Below are 26,570 nucleotides of genomic sequence, written 5' to 3'. Positions count from 1 at the left end.
GATTAACAAAAGTGCATGTTGTCATGACTAATTGATCATATAATCAGCACTAAAGTACTACCTATTTTTAAACAGCATTCATCTATTAATAATAATAATAATAATAATAATAATAATAATAATAATAGAGAATGTTATATTTTAAATGTATTAAATAAAGGAGATATTGCAATCAACACAGAAATCATAGATCAACTTCAGATTTTAATATCCACACCCGAATAAAAGGACAATAAAAATAAAAATACACTTTTAACAGGCTACAGTCATCACAACCAATGCAATAGAATCTCTTTCCTCTAATGCTGCAAATCAATGTGCTAATAACATTTTCATCCCATTTTTTCCCCCTTGTTATTTATTTTATTTTCTCTCTCATCCTCGTGTCGTGTCACCCCTCTCCCTCGCTCCAGGTGCTGGGGAGGGAACCTAAACGTGGGGGTTTTGCTACAAACCTGAGTCTTAATTACTGAGTTCATGAATTAGATAAAGCCACCCGAGGCTTGATTGAGGACGCCTCTGGTTTTGAATTGCTTTAAAGTACAAAAATAAAGAGAGACCCCGCACACACGCTTATGCTAAAGCTGATGGTTTGAAGGCCCCGCTCCAGCTCCTGTTGCCGAAAAAAAAGTTCAGGGCTCTTAGTGTGGAGTGATAGTGTGATTTACAGGAGACTTCGGTGGGGCTTTTACACAACTACATAACAGCTCATAATGACCGTTTCATTGAGTAGGCCTACATCTTTGTGTTTTGGAGGCTAGCATGAAGTGAAGTTGGGTTCAAATCAAACCGCAACACAAAAAAGTATTCGTTTGGTGAAGAATAAACGCTCCAGACTCCCCCTTTTTATTTTCATTCTGACTGGACATAGATATATACACTAGATACCACATACGGACCCAGAGCATGCGTCAATAGCGCCACCATATTTGTACAGTGCTTCCAGGACAAATGTCATTCAACTGCACTAGTCAAGACGAAAGCCAATGTGAAGATGCTAGACTTTAGCGCTGTGTACGAGTGTAGTAATGAGTGAACAAAGAAAACAAAGCACAAAGGCTGAACATTTCATAGGTGAGATTTCCTTTTTATGTTACAAACTTTTGTGCTAAACAAGTATTGATGATAATATAGTCCCTTAGTGCACTGATCATGAGGAAAGTAGCACCAACTCACACTAAATTCTAGGCTTATGCTAGTTTGGTTGAATAAAATCAGCAAACAATGTAAATGAATTATGACAACAAAATGCTGAGATGCTAGAAACTTATATTATTGTAAAATCGTTCATAGCGGAAATTCATTTACAAAGTATTCCCTCCCTCCGTTAGCATTAGAAGTGAACGCAGGAGGGTTTCAGGAAACAGATTAGACCAAATTCAACAGGGAGGGCGGATAATACATTTATGCACACAAACACACGCTCTTTGTTGGCAATGCCCGTGCGATCACTCATCCATCGGTGTAGAAATGTGATATAATTTTCGTAACTTAAAAAAATATTTGCATACTGACCACCGGGAAAACTCCCGATAATAGATATAGGTATTTAATGTGTATATATATATCTCTGGCTCTGGATGGCCAGGCCTCCACTGCACCTTGTTTCCTCATTCATTTCAAAGGAGCACTCCCCTGTACTAAAACGGCAGCTCTATTGACGCATTCCCTCCAATATACACCAATAGCAAAGGCGACATCTAATGCAAATATCTATGCTGACTTGAGGGCTGGATATGCAAAACGGCTCATCTTTATCTGAATTCAGTGTGTAAAATATGCAGCCAGGTATTCATCTGCATAGTTTTACCAACAGAAAGGTTTCTCTACCTTACTGGTAGATTCACAAGGCTATATCTACTAACCTAAGCGTATTATGCAGCGCCTATTTTCTTTGCATATGCTCTGTGCTATGTTACATCTCACCTGCCCCACCAAATCCTGTGCTATAACTGATACAGCGCTCAGCATATACGAGTACACCCCTCACAAATCTTTTTAAACAGGAAGCTCTGCAATATTATATTTGTGCATGTATATTAGATTAGTCAGTACCGAAGCCAAATCTGAAGCTTATCTAACAAAATAGCTTGAAATAACGCACCAATAAATAGCACACCCAAATTAATGTTACAGAAAAATATTAAATACAAATTTAAAAAAGAGGAAAGATCAAAAATTTTGTTGACTTTTGTAGTTTGTAATTTTATTTGCAATATTTTGCTTGAATTTTATTGCATTATCTTTCAATTTCTCAATATGTTTGGTGACTAAAACTTTATTTTAATAAATATACCCGATCAATAAATATGTTTTGTTTAAATGCACCAAAAACATTCCCTATATTCACTGAGAAACGGACAAAAATATTCATTTTCAGAATGGGGTGTACTCAATTATGCTGAGCACTGTAGATATGTCTATATTATTATCCCTAGTTCTCCAGTTTCCCTTCAATATTAGGTTGATTTAAGTACACCACTCCCACTAGAAAACATGATAATAGTCTACTCCTTCTGATCAAGCGGTTTTACAAATAAAAGGAAGTGTGTGAAGGAAAAAAAGAGGGAGCAAACAGAAGATTAGGAGCGACTGTTACACAAAGCATTCGTAACAGCGTCCGGTGACATTTTAAATCTGCACACATGGAAGTCATCTAAATGTATGATAAAGATAATCTTGGCTTTATTTAAGGAATTTTAATCTGTGATAGAATGGAGAATGATGCTGTGCTTTCTGGATTGACTCCGTCAACAAGGTTCCATACAGACAAGAGATCCGCCTAACGCTAATGTAACCCTTCCGTGTAGTGTGGCGTGTTTTTCTCAGTAGATTAAACTAAATCATTGAGGAAACGAAGAAACAGCCTGATACGGCTGAGCTGTAACACAAAAAAAGCATCTTGTCGTTTGAATATAATCAGAGATTTTGAAAACATGCTTCAGAATGGACAGGAACCGAGCCGTTTTAGCTCATCTCGAGTCTCTGACTGAGGTTGGGTCGGGGAAACAAGCACACGCTCAATCTCAAGTGTCTTTATAAGCCTCAGACAGGAACAGGATGTGACATGTGTACGCAAACCACAAATCTGAGAGGGCAGAGCAGGAGGGGAAAGGTGGGAGAGACAAGAGGGAGGATTATGAGAAAAAGAGAACAGACAGACAGACACACAGACAGAGTGGCTCAGGAGTATGGCTGTGGTACCCCAAAACCTGCCCTATAAAGCGGTCTACCTGGGGGTGACTGGGTTGATGGTGCATGGGGGCCTGTGGGGTAGTTGTATACTCCATATTGCGGGTATGGAGCAGGATACTGGGCAGGCGTGGGACCAAACTGCCCAAACGGAGGGGCAGGAAACTGGGGCTGAGTGGGATATGGGCATGCTGGGGGACCAAACGCAGGCCTGGGAGCTGGAAAGCCTGTTGCCTGAGGGAACGGGGCGCCCTGGCTGGGGTAGGGCTGAAACGCTGTGCTGGGGTTAGTGCTGCCTGCTGTGGAGGCTGATGGAGGAGCGACGGGATAGGGGGAATAAGGGAGAGCAGAACTAGAGGCGTTGGAGGGTGCATTGATTTTGGAGCTCTGCTGCTGCTGCGGCTGCTGTTGTTGCCACGGCGATGATGATCCAGCATCCTGACTGGCACAGGGCTGTGATGCAATTGTAGCATCTCCGATCCCTTTGCTTTTTTGGCTGAGAATTTCTTGCAGCTTTTCGATGCGCACTCGTCTCGTGTGTGCGAGGGAGCGCAGGGAAAGGAAGCGTTCGAGGAAAGAGTCCAGCGATATTGAACCTTCCAGAAACTCATCTGCTAGAGCCTGAGAGAAAGACATTGAGTGGTTTTTAAATCCTCACACTTTGGGTTTGGTAACACAAGATCAAACCTTTATAACATTATGCAATGAAAAATGTTAGCTCGAAACTACAGTTCAAAACATATATCACATTCAATGCTTTTGATTTTTCACTTTTGCTGATTTCAAATGTTTTTAAAGGTGCAGATGGTGATTGTCTTCAGAAACGTTTTGTTGTGCTGGTTGAAAGTCTCTTCACAGTCCAATAGTAATGATTAAAATAAATGATCTAAATGTGTTTATATGTACTTTTTATATTCTGGGTAAGGTATAAAAAAATGTTCATCCAATTAAAATTTGTTGGGCTGATAATTCCCATAATTCTGATAAGTAGCCCAAACCGTCTGTCAATAAATATAGATTTGTACATCTGTGCACCTCTGCTTACGCAGACAGATTCGCCAGCGGTGACAGCAGTAAAAACAAATGCTCAATCAAAACTTTAAAATCGCGAATTAGTATTGTAGTTACTTTTGCACGCTGGAGGAAGGATGACAGCATGGATGAAGTATTTGTTTTAGACAATGCATATTTAAAAAGCATTGTAGTTCTGCAAAGCTTATGTAGATTGGGTTGTTATGAATAGGTTATATGCACAGATGTGTTGTTCACCCACTGAAAATCTACTGGCGATAGCTTGATGTGACTATTTTCAGTTTCATAAGGGTGCTTTTACAGCATCGATAATGTAGATTTTTATTTAGTTTAATAACCAAACACAAGCAAACAGCACTATTCGTCCTAGCCTACTTAACTGAGCTGAAGTTGCTTTTATATTCACATTGGTTCATTTTTAAACAATGACAACCTGTGACGCGCTCCCCATATTGTTTACAATGCTACTCTGAAAATTGGGTCTGAAATAGCATGCAAGTACGGCTTAGTAACAAGTGTAATTTCTGCCAACCACTAAGAATACAGTAGTCGCTTTAGGACAAAGCGCAGGAGAGAGTGAGACCAGCAATCCTTGTATGCATGAAATATTGCACATTATGACAGGTTTGCTTGCTACACAACAGAAAATGTGCTAGATCTAATACATTTTATTCTTTGGGAGTTGTAGTATTATAAAGTACAATAATGTTTTTAACTGTCAAATAACATGATCTAGTAGGATGTCTACTGTCATCTTTAACCTCCTAGGGCTTAGTGGCTACATAAGTGGACAGCACATTTTAGCTTTTAAGTGGCTATTTAAAATACTTTCAATGTTTTATATTTTGATACAGACAATGGGCCCTATCATACACCCGGCGCAGTGTGGCGCAAGACGCGGCGCAATAGTCTTTTGGTAGTTTAGCTTGGCGCAAGAGTCGTTTTGAGGCGTTGCGCTACGCTGTTTAAATAGCAAATGCATTAGCGCTCATTTGTGCGCCCATAAGTGTTCTGGTCTAAAAAGGGAGGCGTTTTGAGGCGGACTGCTGGCGCGTTGCTATTTTGAGAAACTATAATAAATTTTTCATTAGACCAAAACTAACCCGGTCTAAACTCCGGAGGAGAGTTGCGCCTCGCTTACGCACAGCTTAATACGCACAAGAGAGCAATAGGCAAATATCTTTACATATGAAAAAAATTATATTTGTTTTATAAAAAACAAGCTTAGATTTGCCCACCTGTCAGGTTTTAGACCATATGGGGCACAGCATGTGTTTTAGGATATAACTCAGGTTTTTGAGCACATTTTGTTATTATTGTTCATTTATTCATTTGCTGGAAATTATAACTGAATTTAGAAATAGTTTTGAAACGAATATTTGCGCTTAACAAACAAAATTATTTATTTATAGACTAATTGATGTCTGTGCGTAAAGGTTTCCCTATCCAAGAGAGAATGTGAAAGTAGTTCCATTATCTCTCATTCTCACGCAGTAGATGCTCTGTTTAACAGTTTTCTGTTAAAAAACTGTTAACTGTTTGCTTGTGAAATGCTAATTTTTTCCACTTAGACATACTTTGCGTCCTGTAAATAGCGAATGGGCTCTTGGCGCGACGTAGCTGACTCTTAAAGGGAATGGGAGATGAGACTCTAATTGGTTTATTCTCAAAACATTTTAATTAGGTTCCAATAAGCCATAAATAAAAAATACATGTAAAAAACACTTTGGGCCTTTAGAGGTTAAGATGCGCCTTCAGGATTTCAGGGGGCGTGGCTTTGGACCTGGGCAGTGGGTGGACTGTGTTTTCAAGGATATTATGGTAACAGAGATTATTTTGGCAGATAACCTACGGCAGCTTTAAGTAATTTAAACGTTGTATAACATTCTTAATAATATAAAAGCAGTTACTCAACATCTTCGCACAAAGAATCATTTTAAGGATTACATCAGATTTTCTTAGTAGACTGGAGTAATGACTGATGCGTAATATACATAAATTGTTATATTAGCATCATTAAAATATTGTTCGTTTTTATTTTATTTTGTTACATTTTAGTTATAATACATTACAAATGTTTATTATATTTTAAATGGAATTAAATAATAAGTTGCTGATGCAAACTATGAAGTTTATTTATGAAACACGTGTACAAACCTTTTAATTGTACATCATATGAAATATAGGTTAGGAGTACATTAAAACGTATAGGTGTTAACCATCTGAATGTACAAGAATTACTCATTACTCAAGTAAATTCACAGATCAGATAAATGAAAAGCCAAGGATCACCAAAGGAGAAAGAATATTTTTAGTAGATTATGGTGACCCACCTCTGACTCTGCCTCTGTGCTGGCGCCCTCTGCCTGCAGACGAGACAACAGACCCTCCGGAGACACCTGTCCCATGATGCTGTCTGCGCAGAGGGAAAGAGAGAGACAGAAGTGAGACAGCGTTGATACATAAATAGATCTGTAAGAAACTGAGGATTGAGAACAGTTATGCAAACAAACAAGTTGGCCAGAAATGTGTTGTAATTCTAAACAAAAGAAAAAAAGCTCTAAAGGACTGAGAGGAAGTAGAATAGGGCTACAGTGAAGAAACAAGCCAGACACATAGCAATCCTGTGATGTCATGTCACAAGAGGAGGAGAAACAGTGGCAGAACAAAACAAGCTCTTAGAACAGCTCTATACCACAGACCTACGCACAGATAGAAGATTTTCTGGCCGAACAACATGCTCCGTTCAGAAATCGAGTTTAAATTCTTTTCAGAGCTTCATTCTTTCAGAGTCTGTAAAACTACAGTGACATTTGCCACTGCAGATTAACTACAGAGTGAACAGAAGCTGAAAGAGCACTGTCATTTTAATCTTATGTAATCACTATTTTAATAGAATATTTGGATGGTTTATTTTTACTTCGATAAATTTCATTTGATGCAGACACCACAGTTTTGTATCTCCTATTTAACTAAAAAGTAAACAAAACCCAAGATGTTTTAATAAGAGAATTACAATTACAGTCATGCCATAAAAACATCTGAAAATGTTGGTCGGTTTAGATCAGGGGTGCCCAATCTTGGTCCTGGAGGGCCGGTGTCTTGCAGATTTTAGCTCCAGCTTGCTTCAACACACCTGCAGGATGTTTCTAGAAAGCCTAGTAAGAGCTTGATTAGCTAGCCCAGGTGTGTCTGATTGGGGTTGGAACTAAACTTTGCAGGACACCGGCCCTCCAGGACCGAGTTTGGACATGCCTGGTTTAGATAAATGTAGATTTCTCGTATATTCATTTATTCATTTTCCTTCGGCTGGTCCTTTATTTATCAGGGGTCACACCACAAGGGAATGAACCACTAACTATTCCGGCAAATGTTTTATGCTTTTTTATGCCTTTCTAGTTGCAACCCTGTACTGAGAAACAACTATACACTCTTGCATTCACACACTACAGCCAACTTATTTTACTCAATTCACCTATAGCGAATGTTTTTGGATTGTGGGGGAAACTGGAGCACTCGGAGAAAACCTACGCCAACACGGGGAGAACATGCAACCACCACACAGAAATGTCAACTAGTCCAGCTGGGACTCGAACCAGCAACCTTCATGCTGTGTAGTGACAGTGCCAACCACTGACCCACCGTGCCACCCTTTATCCTATAATTTATTTCTTTATTACCCATGGATGAACCTATAATGTTCCTGTTGTATTAAGGAAAAAAGTAAGCACATCATTACTATCAGAAGTAGTTTCAGCTCAGAACAAAACTACTCGCTTCTCGTTTTCCAGAAAAGCTGCACTGACAATAATTAATCTCATTTCACATCCGTTTACCCAGAATGCATTCACAATCTTTTATATTTCACAGTAAGTATGTCCCTTACCTCTCAGGACACAGTGCTGTTTGTATTTCTCCCTCACTGCCTCCAGTTCAGTGTATTTCTCCACCAGCCGCGCTCTGTCATTTTCAATACGGGGCTTCATGTCTAGGTTCTGCTCAGCCAGACTGCGGTTTGCAGCCAGAGCCATCTCTCTCTCCAGCTGAATGTTCTGGATCTGAAAGAAAAATATAGACAATGTCAAATGACCAAAGACAAAACTCTACGACCATTTCTAAAGCATTTAATGCAACAGAAAATGAGGTTGTGAAAATAACCTTTTTGCATTTACAATGGCAAGCAACTTTCAAAATTGTTTTATGTCATTTTTGTATACAGTGGTCCCTTGCAATAACGCAGTTCAGTTTTCGCAGCTTCCAGGATGTTTTCTCGTGCAATTTGACACTGCACATTGTGTTCTCTGTCCTGATTACTGATTTGTGTTGTGCATCCTGATTGGCTGTAGAGCATTGTCAATCAATCTCCTGTGACATGTCTCCTGTACAGTACAGAAGGCGTTCAACTTGACAAATTGACCTAAATCTTTTAATAGCTATCAGTTTGAGCCTGAAGTGCTGTACTACAAGTTTTCTCCCCACAATGTCGACGAAACATTCTGCACTGTCAAAACCCATTGCACAAAAGGTTGGCTTTTTGGACATGCTCAAGGCATTATTCCATTACGGAATAAATAAATAAATGAAGATCAAATGGTTTTGATCTTTGGTTTCATTCTATAATACTGGACTTATTTTTATATGAAGGTTTGAACTTTGAGAGTGTTTAAATGAGAGAGAAAAGCGTGAAAATGTTCAAGCCTGACTGAGAAAAGTGTATAAAGTGTGTAGTAAGGGGGTTTACACCTTAAAAACATCTATAATAAAAAATAAAGCTGACTACATTGTGGATTTCACCAATTGTGGGTTATTTTTTAAAACATAACTTCTGTGAATAGCAAGGGACCAATGTATTGAAGTTTTTTCTTCAGAACCCTAGTATGTTGTTAAAAAACAGAACAATAAACACACTGAGCTCCTCATACATGTTAAAAATTAAACTCATGGTTGCACTGTAAGCCCATAAACAGGAAGACTACAATTATCATCAATGAGCTCTATATACACTAATCTGGATCAATTTGAAATAGCAATTTGTGCCTAAAAACTCTTCCTGTCCACACTATTGTTATCTTTAGTTTCCCAAAAGTTTCCCAAAATCAACACTGAAATACTGAAAATGCTTTTGTCCTTGTACTGCACAAGATTTGTTGGTATGCTTTGAGCTTTTGGCTCTTTAAATCATTGTGGCAATAATTCAAGAAAAGGCACCAAGTTTTTTGTCAATGGACCAACAGTGTAGTCGTGGAGTTGTTGTTGCAAGTAACACAGGAGTATAAAGTTGCAAAAGCAAGCCAGAATATAGATTGAGATGCCAATACAGCTCTGAGTGAACAGCAATTTAGAGCATGCACAAACTGACAGGAATCTTTAACAACACTGTCCAAATGGAGAGCATCCAAAGCAACCGCTGTACAAAGTCCTCTCCATTTTAGCTCAATTGGTCACATTACTGACAATGGGTCATCGTTTCCAAAAGCCTCCATTTTCACAGTCCACACTGTGACACAAAACCTGCAATTGCACATGTATCCAATTTGGTAGAGCTTTTTCAATAATAGTTCAATAATCATCTTAAGTAGGCAAGGGCAAGTATAAGATTCTAATGATATGATAACCTTAAATATCACTGTTTCACAGTACTGTGATTAAAATATATTCTTTTTAAATGTCCGGGTAAACAACTAGATGTTTTTTTCCACTTTGAAAACAATGGCTGCATCCCAAATAACATACTGCCAAACTATATAGTTCGCTAAAACAGTATGTGAGCCAAGTAGTATGTCAGAATGTTTGAAAAACAGTATGTGAGAAGTACCCGGATGACCTACTACTTCTGACGAGATTCTGAAGTGTGCATAAGATATGCTACGCTACTGTATGCCATGATGCACAACGAGAGAATTCATGAATGGGAGTGAAGCAGATAGGTCATGTAATGATGACAAAATGGCATCCGTAGTACGTCAGAGCTCATTCATACGACTCGCATTCATGCTGTATAGAACATATTTTTCTATCGGTCAGGTGGTACATTAAATTTTAAATGCAGAATCTACTGAGTAGTACGCGATTTCAGATGCAGCCAATACATTTTATTTTCAGAAACTTTTAAAATATTTTGTTACAGTAAACATGTCAAGCTAAATATTTCAAATATATCATTGACTTTCGCTGTCTTAATTCATTTCAAAAACACAGATTTCTTTACAATTTCAAATGGCTACTTTGGATCTCTTTTCTGCTGGAGATACTGTTGTCCTAAAACAAGTAAAAAAAAAAAATTCGAAACAGTATAACAGAAAATTTTCCTAGTGTTGGGTTGCGGCTGGAAGGACACCTGCTGCGTAAAACATGTGCTGGATAGGTTGGCGGTTCATTCCGCTGTGGTGACCCCAGATTAATAAAGCGACTAAGCCGAAAAGAAATTGAATGAACATTGATGAACAACAGAATATTTTGACTGTTTTAAAACCTTGACTTTCACAAACCACGGTATACCTTGAAAACGGTTTTGTCCCTTGCCTAATCTTAAATATGGACAGAAGGCCAAAACTGAGAGAAAACATGCATTTTTAAACAAAAGCATATTAGTGTGGAAATGGCCTTAGGTTTGCACTGCTTTTTGTAAGCAGAGTTTTGCAATCTGAACAAGTGAAAATTCTACATTGCAGTGTTTTTTAGCATCCTTAAAACGGCCAAAACGACAAGCTAAGGTATGTGCCACTTTATTATTTAATAGTGTGACAAAACCCCAGCTCCACAGAAGATCAACAATGACTTTTACATCACTGCAGAAGCCAAACGGTAAAGAGTAACTGTTTTTAAAACACAGTCAGAATTGCTGTGTGAGATTATTTTATAAGTACTTGTTATCAATGACGTTTTCAACTTAAATCACATTTATAGATATATACGTTAGATGTCGCCTACCCTGTTGTTGTCTATTAGAAAGAATGTGTCAATAGAGCCGCCATTTCAGTACAGGGTAGCGCTCCTTTGAAATGAATGTGGGACCAAGCTGCAGTGGAGCACTGTGGCCATTCAGAGCGAAACAATTACACACATACAAAACTTAAATTTGACATCACTTTTCTACATTGATGGATATAAGTGATCGCACAGGCATTCCTGACAAACAGCTTGTGTTTGTGTGTATGGAAATGTACTATCCACCCTCGCTGTTAAATTTGATCTAATCCGTGTCCCGAAACAAACCTCCTCTCTTACTTTCACTTATCATTCTGACGGAGAGAGCGATTCCTTTGTGAATAAATCTCCGTTATGAACGACTTCTTCAGTAGCCGACAGTAATACAAGTTTCTAGCAACGCAGCATCTCGTTGTCATATTTCTTTTGCATTGTTTGCAGATTTTACTTAACTAAACTAGCATAAGCCGACTGTTTAGTGTGAGTTGGTGCTACTTTGCCTTATGGTGAAAGCAGCAAATGACTGTATCATCAATAACGTTACCTGTTTAGCACAAAAGTTCATAACATACAAAAAAACGTAAAAAACTAAATCTTACCTATGAAATGTTCTGCCTTTGTGCTTTGTTTTCTTTTCTCGTTACTACAACCATAGACAGCGCTAAAGTCCCGCATCTTCATGTAATAACACTGTCTTGACTAATGCAGTTGAATGACACTTGTCCTGGGAGCACTGTACAAATATGGCGGCACTATTGACGCATGCTCAGGGTCCCTATGCGATATCTAGTGAATATATCTATGAATCACATTTATGAAGAATGTTTCCTGTTTTACAGGAGGACAGTGATTCGGGTATGGAACAACATGACTGGATATATACAGTTAAAGTCAAGAATTATTAGCCCCCCTTTGAATTTTTTATTTATTTTTTTTAATATTTCTGAAATGCTGTTTAACAGAGCAAGGAAATTTTCACAGTATGTCTGATGTTTTTTGTTTTATTTCTGCTAGAATAAAAGCAGTTTTTAATTTTTTAAACACCATTAAGGACAAAATTATAAGCCCCTTTGAGCTATTTTTTTTCTCGATAGACTACAGAACAAACCATCATTATACAATAACTTGCCTAATTACCCTAACCTGCCTATTTAACCTAATTACCCTAGTTAAGCCTTTAAATGTCACTTTAAGCTGTATAGTAGTATCTTAAAAATATCTAGTAAAATATTATTTACAGTCATCATGGCAAAGATAAAATAAAAAAGTTATTAGAAATTAGTTATTAAAACTATTGTGTTTAGAAATGTGTTGAAAAAATATTCTCTCTGGTAAACAGAAATTTTAGAAAAAAATAAACAGGGGGGCGAATAATTCTCACTTCAACTGCATGTCAAATCTATTTCCTTTAAAGAACCACTTCACCCAAAAATGTTTTAGATGAAACCTGAGAGCTCCCTCATCCTCCATCTGAAATATTACGAGACATTCAAAGTCCAGAAAATGAACCAAAAACATTTAATGTGACTTATGTGGTTCAACAAACGTCTCTAGGGCTTGAAACACCATGAGAAGAATTAATATCATTATAAAACATATTTTTGGGTGAACTAATCCTTTAGCAGTTATCCATCATCGTGATGATGATCTTACCTCATCAGACTCCAGTGCCATAGACTCCACCCGCTCCAAGTTGTCCAGCAAATCCTGCAACTCGGACTGGCTGAGGTCTTGAAGCTTCTCCATTGATTTGCTAGGACAGCTAATAAACAACAGTAACGTTTACTTATACTATATGTACTAACATTTACTGCTCATCATAAGCTAGCCTGCTATTGACATCTCTTATTGAGTTCCACCAAAAATAAATACAGGTTTGAATAGGAGTAAATCATGAGATTTTAATTTTAGGTTGATACATGCTTTCAGGTTGAAACTAGACTAACAGTGTGTACTTAAGTATAATGTTTGATATCAAACCACAACTAGAAGACTGGTCAACAGTTAAGCGATCTGCATCACTTATGCCAGTTCTGTTATCCAGACAGTGAGTATGAGGAAAAATATGCTAATGAAGTTAGGGTTAACCCTAACTGCCAAGACATCTCAAGAAATGTCCAAATACTTACAAAGCACAAGCAAATCAAAGTCCTCTCCACACGGTGCTCATGGAAAAACATCAAACTTGACTGGAAGCGAGTGACGTGAAGATGTAGACGGAAGCGCGAGCGTCTTCAGCATTAAAACCCTCTTCCTGTTGGAAACATCTACGAGATATAATCTGTACCAGGTCTCGGGTGTTATTTAACCCGGCGGAAAGTGGAAATAAATGTGAGAAATGATTCCCGGAGACAGGAATCTCTCCGCGGTTAGCTGGACGGCTAGCTTACTTAAAAGACAGCAGTTGGACAAGGCGGTTTGCTATTCAAAATAAAACGTCGCCAGGCGAAATAATAACTCAGAAAGGCATACTTAAGTGTGTCCGTAAAAGCAGCATCGATGACAATTCGAGCAAAACAGTCCAAATGAAGGTTATTTGACGGGGTATGTTCCTATTCTTAAGGGAAAGTTTCACTTCTGGTTGACAGATATCACGGCCATCTTTGATGAAACCATTGTCAGTTTGATTAGGGGAGTAAGATGTGTTTCAAGTAACCTTCTTATAAAATTTACGTTTATTGTTAAGTATATGTTATTCGCATTAGATTATGGATTGTATGTCTATGTAAAAAATTACAATACAGACAATTAAAAGCCGTTCTTGTACGTATTTAATGAAAAGAACATCATCCTCCCCTATTTTTGGTATTACATGGTATGGTCTTACGTTCAGCTGACTGAAAGGGAAACCCCGATGTGACGGGAATATTCCATATGTGACATGGCAATAGGGTTGGTCCTAATATTTCACCACACGGACAAGGATGTAGTTTTAGCATTTAAAAGTTTAATACTGTAGAGAATCTGTGAGTTTAAACATTGGTTTTATACATTTACACATGACACTAACGAAATTACATAATACAAAACAAAGGTAGCTTATTTACAGGTCATTTTCATCATAATTTTTTATATTACATCCATTTGTCTTTTTTTCCATTAGTAATTGTATCCAAAATGGTAGAAATTATCATTAATGCAGGTTGTAATTACCTTTACTAAAGGTGAGACACTGCAAGCACCTGTCAAGATTTTTTCTGTAGCTTTTTTTTTCTCTTCAGTCTATTGGAAAGTAAATTTTAAATGTTTCTTTTATCACACTTAAGCAATTGTCAGCAATCACAGTTTAATAACAAATCATAGTTTTAAAGGCTCGAAATTAGACATTTTTAGTTAGCTTCACAAGACGTAAATACACTTAGCGTTTGTAATTGTATTGTATTGTGAGATTTTGTGATAAAAACAAATTTCCACAATCCGTAACATTTTTTAAAAATTGGCTTCATCCAATATTAAAGGTCTTATGCTAAAAATAAATGCAAACTTCCTGATTTGCCTGCTCAAACAACATTTAAAGGTGCAGTATATAAGTTTGCCACCCAGTAGTTAAACCAGGTATTGCACGCCTGGTTCAAAACACACGCAAGCGCAGGTTGCCAGATTACTAAATTTAAGGCTGATTTAAAATTGAATTCTGAAAAAACTAAGGCACATGATAGAAGGAAAACCTGAAATGTATATTTTAGAAACGGCTTGTATTTCTCACAGGTGAATAACAGAAAACTGACAACGATGCTTGTCATGTGCTTTTTTCAGTGTTAAATGCTAATAATGCAAGTTTGAATGCCATTTTCCATGATATTTAGTGCCATACTACTGAAAGTAGCAGCAGATAGTTCACCTCAGATCTGGAAAATAAGATGAACTGTTTGAAATTAAACTTTAGAGTTGTGACTCAGTGCAAACCAACACATATCAGTGATTCAGCATGTACATTTAATAATGGTAAAGTGGTTTTATATGTATTAATTAGATTGTAAACCTTACCATTCTCTATAGAGTGCAGTGAGTGCACTATTCTGTGCTTATGAATGGCTGTATTTAAATTTCTGTCATGTATCTTGGGTGCAAACAGCCAACTTGCTCATCATGCAAATCTCCTTATGCAGCGTGTTGTTAGGACACAGGCTTACAATGTAACCTCCTTACCAAATGTTTACATTCATAATGTTTATATTATTTGCTAATTAATAACCTCATGGGGAACTCTGAATCTGCGTCTCATTTCAGAGGCAGTTACTGTCCACCAGAGTTCGGATTTAGGTTGCGGACATACACTTTGAAAGCTTTCCTCACTACGTGAATAAAATACGCTGTTTTCCACAGAGGAAAGTGCTGAAATATAATTGGCTTAACTGACATTTGGCGGGTTAAATGACCAAAACAAAGACATTCTAATTTTTACATTTTTAAAGCAGAATATCTGACTTCAGCATTGTTTTACAGATAAACAAGAATGTTCACTTAGCAAGTTTCTTAAATATCTGCAAACATATTATGGCGTTCTTAAGCTTTAAAAGAGTTAAAAACTTCCATACAGCACCTTTAAGAAAACATGTGATACAAAAATCTTAATGGAATCACTCAATTGGAAAAGCATGGCGATGAACATTAGTTTTCACCTGCAGTGTCTTCCCTTTAAAAGCAATTCAACCTAGTTTGATTTATAGTGGGTAAATTATTTACAGTGTGTAACAGGTTACTTTCTATAAATTCACAAACACAAATAGTATATTCACATTTTAAGACGATCAAACAGAAGCACAATACTATTTTTATAGACCATTTTTAGGGATGTATACAATAACAACTAACGTATTTCTTGTTTCACATTTTTAATTTCTATAGCTCCCGAGAATCCAAAAAGAGCCACATATTGATAATGATAGATGTTTTAGCATTAAGTTATGATTGAATTGTCTCTTGTTACAGTTATAAAGTTTGATAACAAGCAGGAAACGTTCATGGTCCAATGATATTACCACAATGAAATGGTCTATAGCAAATCATAGAAGCTTCTAAAAAATATTGTCTCTAAAATGACCAAAGATAAGTGTATAGTGTATGAAAAGTCATCTCAGTGACCTCTCAATCCTTTAAATGCGGAGAGTGATAGAAAACTAAGAGCAACCACAGCTGCAATATCGTAAAGCAATAGCTGTCCGGACACTGCTTTGTAAAAGCCCTGTCAAAAAAAAAGGAGATTGAATGAGTTCATTAGAATATGCTGTTTGAAAAAAAAAGTGCTTTGTAAAGAGTTTTACAGTTAAAATTTGAAAAGAAAATGATTATTAGTGATGGAAAAATCAAAGTAATGTTTAATATAAGTGTATACAGAGAAAACAATAGAAAATATAGTGGTCATATTACATTTTTTACATAAAAAGTGCATTGTATTAAATAGTTTTAGACGACCAAAGCTATTCAATTTTCATACAGACAGAAAATAGAGGAGTTTTGACAAAAATTCTCATAATTAATCAAAATCAACAAAAGATCAATAGTTTTAAAGGGCACCTGTGGTGAAAATGAACTTTTGTAAGCTGTTTGGACAGAACTGTCAAATTGTGTGTGATATAAACCAAACTAATCTCTTTTTTAAAGTCTCCTGACATTAAAATAGGACCCAAATCCCAGTGATTTTGAAGCCCATCGCAATGTCCCCAACCACCGAATTGATTGACAGGTGCCATGTTTCTATAACAACATGTATACACATGTCCACAGAACATTTGTTTTTGCAAATAAACCTGGATTAAATTATTTGTTCCAACTCTCTGTATTTTTATAAGTGTAAAACGTTTTTAAAACAGAGCATGTTTGCAGTAAAATCCCTATTTGATTCTTAACTGCTATAATCACCCTGGCTGCAAGGTGTCAGTAATCGTGCATGTGTGTGTGTGCGTGTGTACTGCAAATGGCATTTGTGTGAGACTCATCATTTCAGAAAGGCTTGAATAGACTCCATCACAAATACATCAATTAATGCACTTGGTATTTTTGACTTAAGAACTATATTTCAGCACCATCCGGGTCTGTTTCTGTCCTTGTTGCCAACTATTTTAACGAAAAGGCGCCTAGCTCTGCCTGAAAAGTCGCAAAAAGTTGTTAGATTACGTCATACGTTAATTTGCATTTTACTGACGTCATCACGTTCTACCATTTCTGTTTGTTTAACAGTCTATGGTTAATAAAGGGGTATTTATGTTTGCACTACGCTTTATGTAAGCATGTCAATTTAACTAAATTTATTGCTATTTGAATACAGTATATCAGTATAGATGTGTAGTGTATTTGCAGCAATCTCCCAGACGTAATAAACTCAGACAAGTTCTGAAATTGTCACTAAAATATCGGTGATTGTGAACAAGAAAAGAGTAAACGGTCAAATTAAACTGTTAAAATAAAGAAGAAGCAGATTTGTCGCTAGTCGCTTTTTTGAAAATTTGTCGCTAGGGGGGTCTGAAAAGTGGCTAAATCTAGCGACAAAGTTGCTAATTTGGCAACACTGCTCTCTCACTGTTCTGTTTAACTGACGTAATGCATGATGAAACGCAGACATGGACATGGTAACGGTGGGCGGGGAGAAGCAGCTCATTTGCATTTAAAGCCACAGGCTACAAAAACAGCTACACTGTACTCAGACACTAAAAATTGGCATATTCTGGAGGCCATAATAAATAATCTGACGGGTATTTTGAGCTGAAATCTTTTAGATACATTCTGGAGACAGCAAAGGATTATCTTACATCTTGTAAAAGGGGTGAAATAGGTGCCCTTTAAAAACAATATAATCCTTTAAAAGCAATTTGCACTTACTTGAAAGAGTTTTTCTGCACACGGTTCATTGGGTGAACAAGGAGGGAGGTCCAGAGAGGTACTGGTAGCATAAATGTACAGAAAAAGACCAATCAGTGTCGCCACCAGTCCAGCAAGACCAGAGATGAGAGTGTTCTTCAGCTTGAAGGAAGAAAAACACACCAATGTCAGGACAATGTTTAACAATACACATCCAATAAGAAGCTCTGATGACGGTGCCTTTACCAGGTCTCTCCTAGGAGTTCTTTCAGATGCCAAACCAAATGATCCAGCAATTATAGTCTATTTAGAGGAGAAAAATCTGAATTAGGAAAAAAGTTTGGATCTGTCAGAAGAAAATGTGCAATTGTGCAACATCTTATCACTGCTGCAATACACTTAAAGGTCAATAGGATGCTTCTGTCACTATTTCCTCCATTTATTAGGGCAAATCTATTATTTCAGGATCCTCATGTCAATGTGTGCATCCGCAATAGTCCCATCACAGGATGTGCAGTGTCTACAGTTATGAACACGTGTGTGAAATGTTGATTAAAGTATACTTTAATAACAATTTATGCATATCAAAAGGATTTAGACATATGGTGAGATAACATTGGTATCTTTAATAATGAAGATTGACTGCACTGTATTTACACAGTAAAAACTATACCATGTAATTCTATTCAGCCGGCAACTAGCTCTCTGAAACTCTCACATGGTTGCCCACTGAGGCTAAGCAGGGCTGCACCTGGTCAGTATCTGGATGGGAGACCACATGGGAAAGCTAGGTTGCTGCCGGAAGTGGTGTTAGTGAGACTAGCAGGGGGCACTCAACCTGTGGTATAGGTGGGTCCTAACACCCCAATATATGATAGGGACTCTAATCTGCTCAGTGAGCGCTGTCTTTCGGATGAGACATTTAACCGAGGTCTTGACTCTTTGTGGTCTTTAAAATCCCAGGAGTTAGCGGTTTAATGGTGACATTTGCCCACTGGCCTCTGTCCATCATGGCCTCCTAACCATCCCCATATGATAATTGGCTTCATCACTGTGACACCCTATTTTAGTTCTCTATTTTATTATACTTAAACATTTAATTTATTAGTTGTTAACTGTAATAATTTCTTAATTTATTTGTGGTGGTAAAGCACTATTGCTCCAATCTTCTGTCACAGGAGTCATGACCCTTCAAAATGTATTATTATGTTGATTTAATTTTTCATTTCTGATTAAAAGAAAATCATATTTTATATAGATAGTTATTTAAAAAAGGAGCAGCAGTGGGTAGTGCCGTCGGCTCACAGCAAGAAGGTCGCTGGTTCAAGCCCTGGCTGGGTCAGTTGGCATTTCAGCGTGGAGTTTGCATGTTCTCCCCATGTCCGTGTGGATTTTCTCTGGTTTCCTCCACAGTCCAAAGACATGCACCGTAGGTGAATTGGGTAAGGTAAAATGTCTGTAGTGTACGTGTGTATGCCCTGGTCCTCCAGGTTGGGGGTTGAGCGTTGGGCTAACAACCTACCTTGTTAAAAAATTAGATGTTACGAAACACAAAAATGGTGCTGCTAAGTATCAACTTCAATATAAACAACCTTGGGTGTAAGTAAGTTATTTTAAAAAAAAAACAATAAAACCACAACTAATTAATCATTAACCAACAACTAATCGTTTAAGTCCAAAACAACTACATGTGTTTAGTAGTAATGAAAAAAACCTACCACAGAACCAACACAAAGGGGGCACACGAACATATACTTCATGTCAAGGCTGACGGTGTGAGTTAATAAAGTCAGGAGCAGCTGGAACAGACCTAGCAGAATTGCCATAACCTAGAAAAATGCACACATTAAACAACAGCAACATTAAGCAAAACATCTCTACACTGTTCATTTCCTATAGACTCTGTAGTAACTTACTGTAAATCAATTACAGCACACATACTGTATTTACATTTACAGCACCATTTATCTTGCTCAATATCATAGGTCTCAAACTCAATTCCTGGAGGGCCGCAGCTCTGTAGTTTTGCTCCAACCCCAATCAAACACGAGGCCTATATGCTCTATTTGTATTTACAGTATTGTATATTATTACTGTAAAATATACAGTCATTTTCTTATTGCAACTTTAAAATACAGTAACACACTGCAAAACTGTCTTACTGTAAAATACAGTTCATGTTACAGTTAAATACTGTATAATTTATTTATATATTACTGTTTTCTTTATCTGTTATCGTCTTTACTTACTGCCACCACTTCAGGGTCATGGAACCTAAAGAGACGGTGGAATTTGGGAGGATCCGTGTCAGCAGAATGAGCTTGTGTGCTGGGCATTTTCAAGTCAGCAGAAAGGCAACTGATGTCCTGAAAAACAGGAACATTCGAAAGTTCAGATCAGTGGTTATAATAGCTTCTCACAATCAGACATAATGGTGAGAGACTCCGACTGAAACATGATCTGATCCCCCCGGATTGATGGAACGTTTTGCGGGAATACAGATGCTGGAGGAGAAAAACATCTTTGTGAAGAGAGGAAGTGGGCGGATATATAACAGAGAAAATGTGGCTGGAGAGAGGAGTAGCGCAGCTTGAGACAATCCCGATTGCTCAACAGCACTGCAGGGAAAAGGGTTAGGGTTATGAGAGAGAAAAAACCTTTGGTACACATCATTCATCTCCTTAAGTAGGCTGGACTGACCAGTTGTCTAAAACAGATCTTATTTGTTAAAAACACAAAGACACAACAGCCACTGGAAATAAACAACTGCCCGCATCAGCCGCGCGATTTTTAAGATACCATCATAAAACACACACACACTCGTCTATATAAACATATATAATATAACATAGGATTTATGTAGGGATTTATTTAAACTCCATGTAAAACAACACGCGACAGACTCACCTCGAAAAGTTGTTCAGGAGAATCCTAGAACGAAAGAGCGAGGCTTTACGAAGTGGTCGAAAAAAACACTTATTAAAAGTTACTGTGAGGGAGAAAAGGGGGCCGGGCAGACCCCCATTTCTCCTCAATGCATGGGTGGGTCTAAAGTCTTTTTCTGAGAAGGAAAGTCTGATATTTTTTGTGGAATTATTGCTCATTATTAACGAGTTTTCTAATCAGGAGAAGGCGCTAGTGCTGGTTTTACATTACGGACATCTTGAAGCTCGCGCGGAATCCTTGTAGATTGTTTTTTTTAGGCCAGACTGGTCCCATTCATGCAGAATTTCACTCTGGGTGTTACGTATTACAAACTCGACTTACTTGAAGACGAAAAATGGCCTTGACGGTGTCGACTGACCTGTCCGTGAATACTGGTCCAACATACGTAGATGAAAAACTTGAGGACAAACAAAAAGCGTTGCGGGAGAGCATCGAGAAGGGGGAGCCCAAAATATTTGGGGTGAGTGAACTTCATGTTGTGACTTCAAGCAGATTCTCACAGAAAGTAATTTCATGTTTTAAAGGGAATAAAAGAAAGTTATTTTCTGGTGTCTTCATAAATAAAGTAGTCATATTTAACGTGTTAAAGAAATGTGTGCAAATCAGAATAAGTATCAAAGTCCTCAACATCTCTTCAGGGAAATACTGAGAACACAAACAGAGGAAAGCAGAAGTAGAATCTTCTAAAAATTTCATTATCTATCTTCATTTCTTGGTCTTTTTGTCTGTTGTACAATTTTAAATAGCTCAAAATGTTTAAGTCATATTTCATTATTTTGCAAGGCTACTATTTTATTAGAAAACAGATAAGGATTGGATAATAGTGATCCAGTTTTTCTTTTTTTCTGTTCTTTTTGTGTGTGTAATAATAAGATACTGTTATAAATCACTGTGCTTTTGATTTTGCTAAGTAGGATCCAATTCTGGATTAATATATGTTTTTTATTTTTTTTTAAATGTAACCCATACTCCTAAACCTTACCCTAACTAAATTATTGATAGTTGGAGCACATAAACCTAACTGTAAACTTGTCCCTTAAATCTGATCGGCTGATTATGATGTTGGTAGCACGTCCTATAGGGGAATCGTTTAGGGGTTGGTTTAGGGGTAGGGATTAGGTATGGATTACATATTTGAACAGGAATGTTTCAGGATAAACATAGATTATGGTGAAATGACACTAACCTTGTTGTAAACCTTGTAAGTCTGGACTACATTAACATTAGACAAGTGACTCATTTTTTTTTTTGCATGTTATTTGTTGAATCTTTGGTCACTGTGTGACATTGCCCACTCAGGCTATTAATCTAGTAAAACAGGATTTTTTTTCAATAGCAAGTTACGTGCTGTAACATAAAAAATGATGTCTGCAAAACTGTTGCAAACTATTTATATGGGTTGAATAAAAATGAATAATAATTAAAATTAGTAATGTTTAACTTAATTTGTTTGTTTAAATTCAGCCATTGTTTACAACCACTTAACTTAAAAAAAAAAACATTTTAGGAAATCCAAGGAATATTTGAATAATTTGACAATTGAATATTTTTTTAGTGTCATACATTTCCTTAGTAAGATGTGCTACAAAGTCCTTAAAATCTCTTCAGGGAAAATACTGAGAAAACGAACAGAGCACTACCTAAAAGTAGAATTTTCTCTAAATTTAATTCTCAATATCTTCATTTTTTGGTCTTTTTGTCTGTTGTCCAGTTTTTAATAGCTCAAAGTCGTTATCTTAACGTAAATTATATTTCATTATTTTACTAGAAAACAGATGATGATTGGATTACAGTGATTCGGTTTTCCCTTTTCTTTTCTTTTCTTTCATGTGTGTAGTCAGTTGTCAGTGTTGTTGCGGTTGTGATTTTGCTAAATATAGTGCAATCCTGGTTTAAATTTTTGTTAATCCTTGAACATAATTCCTGTTTAAAAAATGTAACCCATACTCCTACCCTAAACCTTATCCCAACTAACTTATTCCCAAAAGGGGATTGATAGTTGGAGCACATAACCCTTACTGTATGCTTAACATAAACGGCAAACTTGTCCCTTAAAACTGATCGGCTGATTATAATGTTGGTCTAGCACGTCCTATAGGGGAGTTGTTATGGTTAGGGGTAGTGATTAGGTATGGATTACATTTTTTTTTGACTTAAACTTTATTGTGTTTTTAATAAACATGGTTATCAACAATAGTAATAAACAGAATTTCTCAACATTGACTTGGTTCAATGTGTATAGCATAGTTGATAACAATATGAAACAAAAAAAAATGACAAATTATATATGTACACAAACAAACACACATATTTATGAATATATACATGTATGCATACAGAAACCTGTAAATATGAGGAAAGAAAAAAAACTATTCACAGAATGTCAGAGAAGTATATAAATGAAGAAAGTGTCTACTAAGATTATTGTAAAACATTAAACAGAAAAAAAAGATAGTTTGTTGTCACCTATATCCTGAAACATTTTAAATGTTTCTCCTATGTTGTTGAATTAAATCACTTAAGTTTTAATAATGGAGATCAAATTGTTATGTATTTGGTTCCAATGAAGGATTGTTGAAATCTTTGCTTTGTTAATTAAGGCAGTGGACTGTTCTAGTCGAACAATGTCTACAAAATAGTGTAATGGATTACATCTTTGAACAGGAATGTTTCAGGATAAACATAGATGTTGGTGAAATCACACTTGTTGTGATTGAAGTCTGGACTACATTAACATTAGACAAGTGATTCACTTTTCTGCCATGCTAACTGTTTAATCTTTGGTCACTGTGTGACACTGCCCACTCAAAAGGTCAACCATTTCCTTCCTAAGGTATGCTACAAAAATAAACAAAAACTGTAATTCACAGTAATTAGAAGCATCCACATTAACAAAAATTTGCATATGCATTACCATTCTATATTGTATTATTGTATGCTGATATTTGTAGCACAGTTACTTATCTCTGTTGTTTAAAAGAGAATTTAAAATTTAAATCAAATGTTAAAAAAAGATGATGTCACACAACACAAACACTGAAATTTTCATTTTAAAACTGATTTAAATATTTATGTCAACTCAACCTATCTTTATACAGCATCTCTCTCTCTCTCTCTCTCATTGCTTTTCAGGTCTCTCAGATAGTAATAGGTCTGCTGATCATTTCCTATGCTATACCTCTGCTCTTTGGCGATGCGACAGTGATCCTTAACAGCGGTGTGCCATGGTGGAGTGGTATTATGGTAATGTTATTTCAGGAAATAATCATTAAATAACAAATTAGGGTCACGGCAGAGTATTCAGGGTAATAGGCCAAAACTAGACTAGTGATAAAATAAACAGAAATGAATGACTACACATATAAAGTCTGTCTTTGACCACTAGACTAGTTTTGGCATATTCTTAAATGTCTATTAGATTTTCTCTAACAGCCCAAGTTTAGCCTTGTTTTAGCCAAGGTGTCTATGTTTAGATGTCTTTTAGACCTCTACTAAACACACAATTGTTTGCTGGGATTCGTAACTTAACTTCTATTTTCCTTTCCCCCTAACAGTCAGTCATTTCAGGCGCAGCCGCAATAACATTGGAGAAAAAGCCCACCTTAAAGACAGTGAGTTTGAACTTTGAAACATCATTAGAATGTTTTCCAGACTATCGCATATACGGATTTCATGCATAATTTAATTCAGTCATGGTCAATCAATCAGCAATGACTCTAAATCACTTACAGGTACTGTTGGAGATGAAATCAATTTAAATTAGTTTAAAAATATTTCCAGTTTAATGAAGAGAAGGTTTTTTTAACACATTTTAAAACTAAATAATTTTAATTGCTAATTTTCTTTGTCTTTGCCATAATAACACTACATAATATTTTACTAGTTATTTGGCAAGATACTAATATTTAGCCTAAAGTGCAATTTAAAGCTTAACTAGGCTAATCACTGTAGGTTTATAACGTTTGAACAGCAGTGATTAGTTCTGTAGCCACTTGAAAATATTTACTTCCTAAAGGGGCTAATAATATTGACCTCTAAAAGAAAAAGAAAACTGCCTTTACTCCAGCTAAACTATCAAACATCAGACATTTTCCAAAAGAAAATAATATTATTGGAAATACTCTCCAATTTTCCTTGCTCATTTAAATATCACTCTGGAAATATTTGAAAAGAAGCAAAAAAACTGATAATGAATTTGACTGTATGCGTTTCAAAAGACAAAATTGATTAAAGTTGCTCTTGTGTTTAGGTCTCTGTTTGTTTGGCAATTTCTGGTGCGGCCATAGTCATCTCAGTTATTGCACTTATCCTGTACTATGTTGACATGGCCGTCAATCCGGCGACTGAATGCCGCAAAGGACCAGATGGCTTGTGTGACTATCGCTATTTTGCCACCGTATGTGCGTTTATCTCTTATTTGAGTGTCTGATGTATTATATTAAAGGTGTAAAGACAATTAAACAGAAATATATGCTTATGTTTGGGTTCTTTTTCCTAAACAGCATTTCAACACAGGTGTGAAGGCAACCATCTCCGTGGTTGGTTTGGTTCAGACAGGATTATCCACAGCTTTTACAGTCATACTGTATAACCAGAGGAAGTCCTTTACAGGTTATGTGGTAAGAGAAATAATATGTTGTTTTAAAAAATACTTTATTATCATTATAGTAGGGGCGACACAGTGGCTCAGTGGTTAGCACTGTCTCCTCACAGCAAGAAGGTCACTGGTTCAAGCCCCAGCTGGGTCAGTTGGCACTTCTGTGTGGAGTTTGCATGTTCTCCCCGTGTTCGTGTGGGTTTCCTCTATTTTCCCCACAGTCCAAAGACATTCGGTATAGGTGAATTAAGCAAGCTAAACTGGCTATAGTGTATGTTTGTGGATGAGTAAGTATGGATGTTATCTTTGTACAGGGTTACAGCTGGGAGGGTATCCGCTTTGTAAACAAATGTTGGATAAGTTGTCAGTTCATTCTGCTGTGGCGACCCCTGATGAATAAAGGGACTAAGTGAAGGAAAATGAATGAATCATTATAGTAGAATTGTATTATTATTATTATTATTATTATTATTATTATTATGTGAGATCTGTACTTTTATTGATGATGTATTTTCTGTTTAGGGAAAAAACTATGGATTTATTAGATTCGTTGTCTCAATTTTTACATATTAGTGTCCAATTTAGCATAAAAATCAAAGTTAACTCCATTATGCTTTTATTTTCAAGCATTTATGGTTTATTTTTAAGAAATAAACCTTTAAAAAACACTGAAATGTGTTGCATTTTTATAACATTTAGGATCTTGTTTAAACTGTATCTCAGAAATGGTTTTCTACTTTACGCATTTTTTTCCTCTTTTTCAGATCGTGAACGAATGACATTTGGCTTGATTTCCATGTGTAAGATTTTTGGATTTTAATCAGATGTCCTTTTACTATCCACTTCATATACATATATGTGGTTTTGCTTGTAACCAAATGTAATGCTTGTATGTGTAAGACTGTAAAGCACTGATGTACTGTTAAATGTCATGTGAAATAAATATAAATGTGAATGGTTTGATTTTATAAAATATCAAAATAAACCTTTAAAGATCGTTTTTCTATTAATAAAGATATATTTCAAGTTTATATGTAGCCTTTTGTGGTTTTATTTTACCATTGTTCTGATAATTACA

General features: G+C 36.5%; 3 protein-coding genes across 5 annotated transcripts; 1 reads left to right on the top strand and 2 right to left on the bottom strand.

The window, feature by feature from the left end:
- Positions 1-1,252: 1,252 nt before the first annotated feature.
- vps37c (VPS37C subunit of ESCRT-I) lies at positions 1,253-13,598 on the bottom strand. Its single transcript, NM_001077785.1, is given in 5 exon segments — positions 1,253-3,813; positions 6,558-6,640; positions 8,111-8,282; positions 12,805-12,913; positions 13,281-13,598. Coding segments are annotated over 4 exon segments (978 nt in total). The 5' UTR covers positions 12,898-12,913; positions 13,281-13,598; the 3' UTR covers positions 1,253-3,183.
- Positions 13,599-15,969: 2,371 nt separating this feature from the next.
- Positions 15,970-21,325, bottom strand: si:dkey-9i23.16. Of its 2 annotated transcripts, none has more exons than XM_087236293.1 (6): positions 21,217-21,325; positions 20,199-20,315; positions 19,668-19,778; positions 18,196-18,252; positions 17,971-18,111; positions 15,970-16,336 (listed from the first exon to the last, which is right to left on the bottom strand). In XM_087236293.1, the coding sequence occupies exons 2-6, from the start codon at positions 20,283-20,285 to the stop codon at positions 16,229-16,231; spliced, it is 504 nt and encodes a 167-aa protein (XP_087092419.1). In that variant the 5' UTR covers positions 20,286-20,315; positions 21,217-21,325; the 3' UTR covers positions 15,970-16,228.
- Positions 20,990-26,523, top strand: tmem176 (transmembrane protein 176). Of its 2 annotated transcripts, NM_001145610.1 has the most exon segments (7): positions 21,113-21,355; positions 24,028-24,138; positions 24,450-24,506; positions 25,145-25,291; positions 25,398-25,514; positions 25,609-25,687; positions 26,257-26,393. In NM_001145610.1, coding segments are annotated over 7 exon segments (693 nt in total). In that variant the 5' UTR covers positions 21,113-21,229; the 3' UTR covers positions 26,313-26,393.
- The last annotated feature ends 47 nt before the right edge of the window (positions 26,524-26,570 follow it).

This window comes from Danio rerio, chromosome 1, assembly GCF_052040795.2.
Source record: "Danio rerio strain M-AB ecotype USA chromosome 1, GRCz13ab, whole genome shotgun sequence".
Lineage (NCBI taxonomy): Eukaryota > Metazoa > Chordata > Actinopteri > Cypriniformes > Danionidae > Danio > Danio rerio.
Note: the sequence above shows the minus strand (reverse complement) of the source record. Positions and strands in the feature narration are given on the sequence as shown.

What these genes read in the sequence shown, in the direction of transcription:
- tmem176 (XM_087236292.1), top strand. Translation starts at nt 21,230, where the DNA reads ATGGCCTTGACGGTGTCGACTGACCTGTCCGTGAATACTGGTCCAACA. An exon ending in GGGAGCCCAAAATATTTGGG is followed by an intron (nt 21,356 to 24,027) that starts GTGAGTGAACTT and finishes ATTGCTTTTCAG; the next exon opens with GTCTCTCAGATAGTAATAGG. An exon ending in ACTATCGCTATTTTGCCACC is followed by an intron (nt 25,292 to 25,397) that starts GTATGTGCGTTT and finishes TTTCCTAAACAG; the next exon opens with CATTTCAACACAGGTGTGAA.
- si:dkey-9i23.16 (XM_087236293.1), bottom strand. Translation starts at nt 20,285, where the DNA reads ATGCCCAGCACACAAGCTCATTCTGCTGACACGGATCCTCCCAAATTC. An exon ending in ATGACCCTGAAGTGGTGGCA is followed by an intron (nt 19,779 to 20,198) that starts GTAAGTAAAGAC and finishes GCATTTTTCTAG; the next exon opens with GTTATGGCAATTCTGCTAGG. An exon ending in CCCTTTGTGTTGGTTCTGTG is followed by an intron (nt 18,253 to 19,667) that starts GTAGGTTTTTTT and finishes TCCTCTAAATAG; the next exon opens with ACTATAATTGCTGGATCATT.